Below are 12,121 nucleotides of genomic sequence, written 5' to 3' on the forward strand. Positions count from 1 at the left end.
ACTCCAAGCTAATGGCACACACCTAATGAATGCACCTGATTTAAACCCCCCCACGCCTACCCACCCACTCACTCACACTGACAACTCTTTGACTAAATGCCTTCTTTAATCACAAAGCTATTTTCCCCTCTAATATTTGCTTTAGAATTTTATTTCTTTGGAAGGAAATACAAAAGGAGACTACAATTTACACTCATTTAAAGTTACATTGTTCTGGTCATCGATCGGTCATTAAATGATTATGGTCCTGACTGTAAAGGGCTGACAGGACTGGGCCATGGCAGACAAATCACTTCTTGGTATGGATTTTGATATAAAGACACATGAGGGAATTTTTCATCTCACAGGTTTGTTCCACGACTATTGTAGTTATTTTTTATTTATGTCGCCAGGGGAGGCGAAAGCTGACCACAAAGGTTAAATAAAAGTGGTTACAGTACATTTATTCTATGGAAAAAAAAACAATGCCTATAGTGCAAGGCTGCACAGATGAATGATGGCAGAAATGATTAAGTCATTCACATCCAATAGCTGCTGAAAACACAACCCATGAAAAAGAACTGCCTGAAATTTCACATCAGTGGACCTGAAACTTTTTCCCAGTCCCCTCCCACTCTCTCTGATAACAGCCTGTAGTAAGAGTCAATTAAAGGGGCGTGCCGTCTTCATAATGGGTCCACTGGGATACATGAAAGTGTGTGTTTGGCCATCCTCCTCCTGTAATCTCCTCCACCTACTCATCTGTCTGCTCTCTATCTCCACCTGGGGGTGTTTCCAAGGGACACAAGCCTTACATCTCAAGCCATCAGTCTCGGTGAGACAGAAGATAAAATGAATAACTCCCAAACCATAATGTTTTCTGAGGTAATTTTAGCCACTAATGTAGGCAATAACTCCAGTTTTCGGTCTTAAACATGAGAAAAGGACAGTTCAAAGCTGAAGCATCTATCGGTCTGTGCCAACTGTTTCAATGCTGCTCAGAATCAGTCCGGCAACCTGCTGACACAAGCACAGGTGCATTACACCCTTTCAATATCATGTTTGTGTAGATTGCTGTTGGGACTATCTGGCACAAACCTGCCCACTAAAACATTTCACTATTCACAGAGAAGAACAGAAACGCAGCTTTAGATTAGAGGTGGACCACTGCAGGTTAAGGAGAGCCCAGGGAATATATTCTTAGCTGATATTTATGAAATGTCTTACAGGATGGGGCATTTGTGGTGTGACAAATGTGTTTGAAGCGTGTTGTCTATGCAAATGTTGCAGTGATGGGAACACTCAAAAAAAAAAAAAATGCTGGTTCTCCCCCTTCAGCTGAGGAAAAATCTTGACTGGATCAAATCTGACTGGCTGTTATTACCAACCACATAAGAACCCTCATCACTGGACTCTCGTCTCCACACCATTACACAGAGATGCACCAACTAAATGAACAGGTGGAATATGAGACAGATCCACGTGCAGCAATGATTTACCAGCAAATTAATTTATTCACTACGTTTGTAACCCCTGAAATAAGGTGTTTACGTTATGCATAAATAATGAAAGGTTTCCTTTTTCAAATCAAAATAAAGGTCAGGTGCTGGGGCGCTGAGCTCAGCGGTCCAGTTCCATCTGCAGAGCCGTGCGAGCAGGAAAAAAAGATAATGGAGAAAATAAAAGAGTGCAGCGTGGAGCCTAAACAGGAGGTTAAATAAATAAATATCCTTTCAACAGAAAAGACTGGAACACATTATTTAAACAATGCTGGGGCAGCATTCATCTGAATGATGGTTAAAAACATGACCTCCCGGGGGGTTTTGTTCAAATCTCATAAACCTGGTGAGTCTTAAAGATGGGAAAAATAATTAGATGTAGGAGAGAAAGAGAGAAGGAAAGGAAAGAGGTGGGAGTAAGGATGACAAATTGTTAGGCATTACAGAAAAGAGCAAGCGTGTGCAGATTCTCTGCTGAGGCTGACCAAGTGTCCACATCATCTCTGCTCTTCACACTTTTCTCAATTATCCACATCCGCCATTTTCCTTTAATCGTCCATGCCGATACGAGTGTTGCATCATTATAAAACAAATACGATGGTACTCATAAACTGTTGCTCAGAAACCTCCATTATTCTGATAACACCATTTAAAAATAGCGAGACGCATTACACATGGCACAAAACATCTGGACAAAGGTTAACCAATTCATCCAAGACATCACAGTCCAGATGTTCTAACTTTTATAAACAGATTTTCCCCCCTCAGTGAAAGATTATCAGTTTATACTAAATATTGAGAAAATAGTTTGCAGTGTTTATTCAGACTAGGGACTGAATAATAACATAGTTCATTAAAAGTGTAAGTCAGGTTCTAGGAGGCGCTATGTACTGTAAAAAATAGGTTTTATTTTGACACTCAAACTTTGAAAGAAGCAGCTGTTGGTGCAGCCTCACCTAATCAGGCTGCAACAGTGATTTTATATTTTGTGTGAGGGTCCAGGAAGGCATGACAGTACCCCCACCATCTGTTTTCATTTAAAGGAAATGTTAAAATACACAACAAAGTTTGAAAAGATTAATTCTTTTTCCCCAGCCCCTGTGCATGGTTACGGAGTGTGTTCGTGTTCCTGATGAGCTGCTGATGTTTAACAAGAGTGGGCACAGCATGAATGCCCATTAAAATGGAGACAGAGAGAAAGCGCTTACAGAATGAGCGCTAATCTCTGCAGCCACTGAGACAACAATCCTCCACACATAAAAACACGAGCAGATGCATTCATTTACCGGCCCTGGACTAAAAATAACCCCCTTCTTAATGAGCTGCAGCAGACAGGATTCTGGAGGATTCAAGTGCATGAGTCTACATAGTTCAACAAAAGAGTTCCAAACACAAGAAGACTTGAGATAAGGTGTGTCACATTGTCTGTGAGGGAAGGGAAGGTTTAATGTTTGGCTGTGGTTAAAGAAGAAGGGGGAACAGACTCAGGGGACCACTGATTTATAGCTTTTAAGCATTCTTCAGCAGGAAGCATCAACATCTTTGTCTCTACAGACGGCGTTTCTGGAAGCTTTACATAACATGGTAACGACCTTCAGACAGTAGAGCAGGAAAGGAGAATGGCGGGAGGATGAGAGCACACTTGAGACCTGCATATTTAGACTTGATTGCATTTATAGGCTCACCCTGATTTACACAGTGATGCGATGAGTAAATGAAAAGACAAACCAAGCTTGTTTGTAAGTTTAGTAGTCTTTCATAACATGTCCATGTTGCTATCAGGCAGGTCTGGAGAAGCTGAACTTTACCCAGAGGAGCAAGTGAAAAGATTCTAAAGGGGTCTTTTGCCATTTCATTTTCTAATCAGCCAGATCCAGGCATGTGTGTGTTTGAAGCAAATGAATTTATTCCATTCCTTCAAAGAGTTAATCTCCTTCCCCATTCCCCCCAGATTCAATTTGAACATACAGCAGAGAAAAGATGAGGATTCATCCATACACACACACACACACACACACACACACACACATATATACTGTATATATATAAATAATAATGTACTATATATATTACTTGATATACATAGCATATACATTGCCACAAAAGCTGAGATTTCATTCACTTGAGAGCAGCCCTGTGGGATTTCTTTGCGTGCAGATGGTGGTCAGGGAGATATGAACAGGTATGAAGGCAGAGGTTTACGGACTACAGCATTTCCATCTCTCTTCACAGTCCTTGATGTGGAGACTGACTTCAAATGTCTCAAGTGTCCATTTTCAAACCTGTTCTGAGCTAATTCAGCAGAAGAAAACACAAGCTCTTCTTCAGCAGTGGACATTTTCATGAAGTTTAGCGATCCTACATCAACATATCAGAGCAGGGGCACCCACGACCGAAATCCTGAGCCATCTTGGGTCCGTGCTGCAGGTTGGTCTTGTTTGATCATCATGAATAATTTGAACTTTTGATCTGGGTTCCATGACTGTGCTGCATTCAGCATCATTATTTGATGAAACCTTAAGTTTTGTGGCCATTAACTGACCTGCTGCAGACCTTCTGCTGGTCTGCTTCAGGATTCTCTTCTTTCATGTGCTAACAGAAGCTCACAGGGTGGTTATTTTAAACACCATGATGAAATTATTTAAATTCATTCTCTTCTTCAATCTATTACTTGCTTGTGCAAGCACACCCTCCTTGTTTTTATACATTTGCAATCATCTCCCCACTCTCACAGCACTCTACTATTCTCACAGCCAATTTTATTTCTCTTCATGGCGGTGAGCATGTCTGTTGCCATAAAGCACCACTACTTGTCCCAATTTGTTTCCATCTCTTTCACCTCTTACTCACCCCACTTTAAAGCTGTTTTCTTCATGTATTTGTTCAAAGCTCAGCGCTCCATATTCCCAGCCCCACACACCTTATGCATCCCCACAAGCCCACATAAACATGCAGCTAATCTCTGTCAATTACACAAATGCAATTTTTAATTTTCTCACCCTACTATGTCTGTGACTGCATTCTTGATGGGCTAAAAGTCGTTAGGCTAATCTAAATTTGTCTTTGCATGTGTGTTTTTGTAAACCCAAGGCTAATTAGGCGCTGCCTGCCACAATGGCAGTCGAGGGAGATGTTGGGGAAGTCAACATTCTGGGATTATTGACTTCACATACTCTGCATTCATTAACAACATGACTGAAGGCACAGAAACATATATGCAAAATATGTTGCCTCCCCTTCCAAAGCATTCAGTAATGTACACAGTGTGTGTTTGCTTTTAATTGGAAGGTGACACAGAGCGTAAAATTAAAATTAGTAGCCACAAAAAATCAAAGCCTTTTGCAATGCCGTGAACAAATATTTTGGTCGAGCAACATTAAAGCTTTCTTTGGGTCATTGTTGTGGGAACCTTCTATTTTAAAATTCGATACATTTGCTGGAAATCTTGTGTTTTCATATAAATCACTAAAGGAGCATCTCTTTAGTGGGACTGTTTGTATTTAGCTCCTTATTTCAAGGTAAGATCCTATTGGATAGAACTTTCTTCCCAAGATGGTGAGTGCAGCCTGGACTTCTGCGTAGATCAACAAACTGATGCGTTTGGAGAGATGCATTTTCTTTAGTTAACAGTAAGAAGTTTGACACTGATAGCATCTCGTTTTGCTGTTCAACAGATGGACGACAACTAAAGGAACAACATGAGAATAAATTACACCTACGCTCAAACAAGTTACATCTGTACAGCACACCTCCACAGAAAAACACACTTTTACAGCCCGGAAGTTAACAAACGCAACTCCTGCCTGTGTAATTTTAACTAAAACTGATTTTAGCTGTGGTGGAAATTCATTTAAGGTTATCGTGTGTTTGTGTGTGTGTGTGTGTTTGAGTGAGGGGTGTTAGTGGGTTTCAAAGCTTTTACATGCCCAACAGCATGTAATTCAGCCACATTCCAAGCAAAAAGGCATTAGTCAATGCAACCAGTGCACAGAAATTTTCCTTTTGAAACACGAACAGATGCAGCTCTCTCCCCTTCTCTGCCTGCCTGCCTGTCTGTCCCTCCTCAGTGTCCACTGAGGGGATGTTGCCAGGGGGAGGCAATAAAAAAGGCCACAGCAAGACCTCATCTATCATCGCTTATTGCACCACTGCAGAACCTCACACACACCACTCAGTTGAGGACCAAAGGTGCCCAGCTACACACACCTCTCTCCAGTCCGACTGGACCCTCAGCTGCCCAGAGCTGGAAGCAGGCAGACAGACAGACAGGCAGGCAGACAGAAAAATCATTTACACTGCAGCAACGAAGCACCAACTCACACAAATGCTCACACTCCCTCACTCCATTGTTTTTTGTTCTCTTGGGTATATTAAGAGAAGTAACGATGCTGTGGCATGACTTCATTGTGCAAATTGGCGCGCATGCACGCGTGTGTTTGTGTAAGACTATTAGTGGGCTGTGGAGGGAGTAGCTATTAGCATAAAGAATGGTTTTATAGCACAAAATGCTCCCCCACTGTAAAAAACTAGACCCAGAAGAGACACACACTAATGACCTATTTTGGTATGCTTGCTCAACATTTCCAAATACACACTAATAAACTTCTCATTTGTTATGTACTTCAGCCATTAAACCAAAAAAGAAAGAGAGAGAGCGAGAGAGAGAGGAGGAGGGAATGTTGAATGGATTGGGAAAAATAATAAAGAAAGAGACATGAAAATACACAGAAAAACAAACAGCAGCAGAAGAAGCAGATGAAAAGACACAAACACAGACAGATCCATCCTGATGAGATGGCAGAGAGGGAACAAAAAAGAAAAACAAAAAGAAGGAAAGTCCAGCAAAGCTTTCTGAGGCAGAAAGAAAAACAAAAGTGAATGAAAGGAAGCTTCAGATCATTAACACATGATCCTGGTCATGCGTTCACAGTGCCCCCTGTTGGCAGGCTAGAAAATAACTCAACCACAGGGAGTGAAACCTGCAACATGTTGATTCATAAAGTTTATAATTCTCATGTTAATGAGGTTGTCACATTAAATCACCTCTAAATCACACTGTTTTGTTTTCTTTTGGGGGTCACGGGGAGTGGGTGAAGGCAGGGTCCACCCCTGGATGAGTTCCCAGCTCATCGCAAAGGATGCGTTTGTTCGTACGGCACCTTGCTCAAGGGTACCTCTGTAGAGGTCTGAATGTATTCTGGCACCTTCCTCTACTACCTACTGTCCATGGGTCACCGGGTCTTGAACCAAGAGCCCTCCACTTCTCAGCCCAGCCCCCAAAAGAGTTAAAACCACCACTGCTGCTGATGTGCTCTATTTAAACATGGTATATGAGCCCAACATTTTGTTTTTACCTGAACACATGAGCTGTTTTAGTGAGAAACATCCAATACAGAAATCAAACATCTGTTCACATGGAACAACCTTCTAGTTAAAGTTCTAGAGAAGCCAGCTGGTGTGTTTTAGGCAAATACAGCCTCAGGTTGTTTTGGGAACACACACACACACACACAGACACACACACACAGACACAGACACACACACACACACACACACACACACACACACAGACACGAGGAACTAATGATAGATACTGGGAAGCACTTAGACAAATGTTGGGGTCTTTGTAAAAGCTGGTATGTATTTATGTTCTATAGGTTCATGCGCGGTTAGGCTATTTTACCTGTGTGTGTGTGTGTGTGTGTGTGTGTGTGTGTCTTGGATTGTTGGGGTTGGGGAATGTATTATGCTATGGAAGTCCTCAGAAAGGATAGAAGTACAAGGATCTGTGTGTGTGTGTGTGTCCCAGTGCTCATATATCTTGTGACTCAATACAAAAGCAATCAGGAGATTTATATTCAGCTTGTACTGTGGTAGTTTTAATAGTCTTGTCTAGTCTCAGTCTATACACAGACCTCATCGCCTGCATCAGAGAGGCTACAAACAGCTGGACAGCTGTTTGAATAGTAGTGTTATTGCTGTATGCGCTCCATTTCCTCCTAACTCCAGAAAGGCTTTGCAGATACAACAGCTGGAGGTGATTTCCAATTAATGAAGTTGATCCCTCATCCTTTCCAAAGATGTTCTGGTTTAGTTCACAGGTATGAATCACCTATGATGCATCCTTTGAAAGTGATGCTAGGGAGGTTTTATCTACTGCCTTTTTCACAATATAGTCAGCAATATAATTCTATGAGTATGTATAAATATGTACTATGAGCCTGTTCATTCTGAGAGGGTAGATTTGAATGTTCAATGTTAAAGTTTGATTTCATGTCAATTCTTGGTGATTCTTCAAGGACAAATTCAGCATGTTTATATGGTAGAAAAGCACGGAGCTGACCTTTGCGATGAGGCTGAGGGCATCTCTGCAGGAGGACAGTGACGGTGTGTCCTGTGGCAGGTCAGGTACCTCCTTATGCAGGTAGAGCTTTAACATGGTGGCCAGCTGAGACAAACCTTGTTTCCTCTGCTCAGACAAAGATGTCAGGTCTGTAAGAAAGCATAAAACACACACCCACACATATCATTAGTCGAGACATCTGTATACCTTCACATCTCTGGGCCCCAGGATGATGGAAGAGAACAAATGTGAGTAAGAAAACAACATTTCTTCCTTTCTGGCATCAGACTCAAGAAAAACACACACTTACGTGACTCATGTTCTTCTAAAGTGTAGAGCTCTTCGCTACTGCTGCTACATGAACTCAACTAGAATTAAAACAAGAAGACAGATCAGTATTTCACTTCTTCCTTGGCTTTTTTTGAGGATTTGAAGGACCCCCTCAAATGAAATGTTTTCTGAGCAGACTAAATATTCTTCCAAACACACCAGCAACAAATGGTTAGTTCTGTTGTATCAATTTTTTTTTCTGATCATGTATCATAACTGTGAGATGTCAGAATCGTACCATAGCGAAGATGAGTCTTGCAGCCAGCCGGACTGAGTCTGTGGGAATTCTGGGAAGGAGACTTTGGAGACACTTACATTCTCTTTTATGGTCAGACCACGCTCGTCTCTGCAGAGAGAAACTCTATCTTAGCAAACAGCCAGATAGACTTCCACACAAATGCACTTGCAGTACGGTACCTGACAAGTGGCACTACAGTATCGGGCCATCTTGCACTGCGAACATCTTAATAAGGTTTCATGTCTGGAAAAAAGATGGAAACATCTCATTTTTTTCACCCTTTTTGTCAAAGAAACAGTAGGGGAGAAAAGAAACCAAAGCGATTAAAATGGGAAGTTTGCCCCCAAATAATCACATAAAAGAATTTGACATCATTGTTTTCTGTTAAAGGCCAACACTCTTTCCATTTTCCCTCTATAAACAGAGAATGACAGCCACTCTCTCCAACATCCCAGTGATAGGTGCAGGGGGTCGTGGACCCCCAAGGCTTCTTTGACAGTAGTTCATGAGAAGATTATTATTGCATGAAAATGATCAAATATTGCTGATTCACCACAACAAAGAGAGCTTTTAGGTTAACACTCAAAATGGGATCATGTTGAATACGTAAGGATTGATGGAGATAATGATTACAATGGTCTTGCTCATGTATGTAACAGCTGACATTAGAACAACCTTAAAGGCAAAAACAGACATGATATGAACACACAAACCTACCACACTCGGCACCAGCAGTTCTCTTTTTTACTTTAAGAACTAAAGCTGACTGGACCGTTGTATATGATTGGAGGTCCTCTGAGGCTTTGTCATGTATCCAAAAATCACTTTCTCTTAGACCCTCTTCATCATGTTGGCTTCTGTCTCCCCTCTCCTGCCTTGTTTGTAGTGGATTTTGTGGTCTGAAATCTAATGCTTACATTTATTTTCTCAGCCTGTGATGAAAACACAGCTATTCTTATCACGCTGAGATGTTCCAGGAACGAGGAAGCCACCCATAGTTTAAAAACACACGCGTGTACTTCAGGAGCTGAAGCGGTAATGACAGATAGGAAGAGGCTAGAACCAAACACTGAGAGGTTCTGCACAGCTTCGACTGGAGAAGCAGAAACAAAACACAGACACTAAAGACTTCGGTCAGAACAAATGACGGTCTAGATCACCAACAGGAAGTCCATCCATCTTTCATGCACATATACTGAAGGTCAGTCCGGGAGAGTAAATTTACATCTTAATTTGTGGCTTTTCTTGGCTTAAACAGTTATCTTCCAGAGAGAAGAGCATGCTTCTGTGTTTGATTAAATTCAACCCAACCCTAATTTCAAGTACCGTATTTTCACACCATAAGGCGCGCCGTATTATAGGGCGCACCTTCAATTAACAGCCTATTTTAGAAATATTTTCATACACAGGGCGCACCGTGTTATAAGGCGCATAGCATAGAAACTGCGTAGTGCCTGTGGTTTCATGACGCGTTCACTAGATCGAGCTGCGCTAAAAGGAATGTCAATAAAACGGCCAGATAAGTCAGTCAAACTTTATTACCGGTAATAGAATACAAACCGTCGTTCTCACAACTCTATTCACTCCCAAAACGAATAAACAGCTGTTTTATTATTTTTCCTGAGTGACGTAGTGTTTTCGCGTAACACAGTTCGTTTAATAACAGCGAGTTATAACAGGCAGTGCAACATTTTTATCACAAGTGGATAGTGGAGTTTAATAAATCTTCGATTTAGTGCAACATTTCTATCACGTAGTACCGTTGCGGTAAATCAAACGTTAGTGCAAACACAATATACGGTAACTCGAACTCTCGAAGTAGTGCAAAGCGATAGCAATAGCAATATAACAATAGCAATATAACAACGTTGTTCAAACGGTAATTTCCATATTCACAGTATGACCAGCCTTGTTAAGTTGTAAACACACAAAAGAAACACGTAAAGATCACTTTATCAGTTCATTCCTCATCCAGGAATCCCTCGAATTCTTCTTCTTCGGTGTCCGAATTGAACAGTTGTGCGAATACGGCGTCCAACATGGCCGGCTCCGTCTCGTCAAAGTCGTCATCAGGGTCGGTGTCGCTGGTGTTGTCTGGCATTTCAGTGACAATCCCTGCCTTCCCGAAAGCTCGGACCACGGTCGATGCCCAGGCATTTACGATCCATGGCAGATAGTGACGTATGACGCTCGGCGCCGTCTCCGTCTTGGTGAACGTGTGTTCGCCGTTCGTCATCCACCGCTCCCACGCAGTTCGCAGTCTAGTTTTGAATGCCCCGTTGACACCAATATCTAGCGGCTGGAGTTCCTTTGTTAATCCACTTCTTGCTTTGTTTCCTCGGAAGCTCCGTTGAGTCTTCTTTACCTGGCGCAGGTCGTCTTGTTGCTTCCTCCACTTCCGCACCATTGATTCGTTCACGTTAAATTCTCTTGCTGCTGCTCGATTTCCGTGTTCAACTGCGTGACTGATAGCCTTCAGTTTGAACTCTGCGTCAAAAGCGCGTCTCTTGCAAGGAGCCATTTTGGGGTCTTTACAGACAGAAATGGTTTGGGACTGAATTTACTGCTGTTACCTCGGCCACGCCTACTGACTACGGTAGCCGCGATTAACCAATATTACCGTAATCCATACAAAAGGCGCTCCGGGTTAAAAGGCGCACCGTAGATTTTTTAGAAAATTCTAGGCTTTTAGGTGCGCCTTATAGTCGTGAAAATACCGTACTACTTCAAATTACATTTATTTTTAACCAACCAGGACTTATAGGCATTCACAGCTCAGAGTCATTGCAGATGCACCACCTGACAAGGAGTAGGAGGCAAATAGATTCATCTGCCACCTTTTATGCAGATACTAAACAGCATTAATGCTCAACGGCACCAACATGTCGACTGTTATTCTGACTGCCTGCAGACAGATAAGCTCTGAGAATTTACCTTCCCAAACACACACAGCAGCGTGCAGATTCTGGTCTTATAACCCTGGCAGCAGAATTCATATCTGATAAATAAAAATGAACATCTAGACTTGGTAAAGGTCATGTGACTCAGGATACTGTTACTCTCATTACAAGAATGAGAACGAAACAACAAGAATGAAATATGGACTGCAGCAGCAGCAGCATATGACTGTTTATTCTTTTGTCCTTTGGGGATAAAGCAGTTCAGCGGAAAAAACCTAGACTGTACATTTTATTCACATTATTTCCTTGTTCAAATACATAAAGATGGCCCAAAAATCAGCCTCCAGGCCACAAAAATATATTGCTACAGACTGTAGATGTGGTGAACCAAAGAATGAACAAGGCTAAATTTATATATGTGGATGATAAAAAGAAGGGAATAAATAACAAACCCTCTCTCATATTATTATAGTTGACAAAGAGTCCTTATCTTAATGCAGAGATTATGATACTTTCTCATCATCCGTCTGATCTCAGCACTCTCTCCTCAGGCTCCTTCCATACTTCTTCTAAATTCTTCCTCCCATCTTACATCTTTCTGACACATTTTAAGAAGAAAATGACTTTTGGATGTACCGCTGCAGGATTACTCATGAATAACATTAAATGAGTTTTCAGTAATACAGAACGTTGAATTTAAAAGAGACAGTCTTTCTTCTTTCTCAGTGTCTGCAAACCTGGAAACCTGTCACTGTCAGGCTTTCTTACTTTGTTCAATTCCACCTGACAAAGTCATTGTGCTGTTCCCCTTTTATACCATTCTGTTACTCTG

At 41.6% G+C, this 12,121-nt stretch overlaps 1 protein-coding gene across 2 annotated transcripts in view; it reads right to left on the reverse strand.

Moving 5' to 3' along the window:
* smyd3 (SET and MYND domain containing 3) overlaps positions 1 to 12,121 on the reverse strand; it is a 35,480-nt gene that overhangs the window by 18,943 nt on the left and 4,416 nt on the right. For both annotated transcript variants that reach the window (XM_057014889.1, XM_057014900.1), the window contains exons 2-5: positions 8,569 to 8,632; positions 8,390 to 8,497; positions 8,132 to 8,189; positions 7,822 to 7,970 (exon numbers count right to left, since the gene is read on the reverse strand). In XM_057014889.1, the coding sequence (XP_056870869.1) occupies positions 7,822 to 7,970; positions 8,132 to 8,189; positions 8,390 to 8,497; positions 8,569 to 8,632 (379 nt within the window). The remainder of the gene's footprint in view (positions 1 to 7,821; positions 7,971 to 8,131; positions 8,190 to 8,389; positions 8,498 to 8,568; positions 8,633 to 12,121) is intronic.

This window comes from Takifugu flavidus, chromosome 2 (assembly GCF_003711565.1).
Source record: "Takifugu flavidus isolate HTHZ2018 chromosome 2, ASM371156v2, whole genome shotgun sequence".
Taxonomy (NCBI): domain Eukaryota; kingdom Metazoa; phylum Chordata; class Actinopteri; order Tetraodontiformes; family Tetraodontidae; genus Takifugu; species Takifugu flavidus.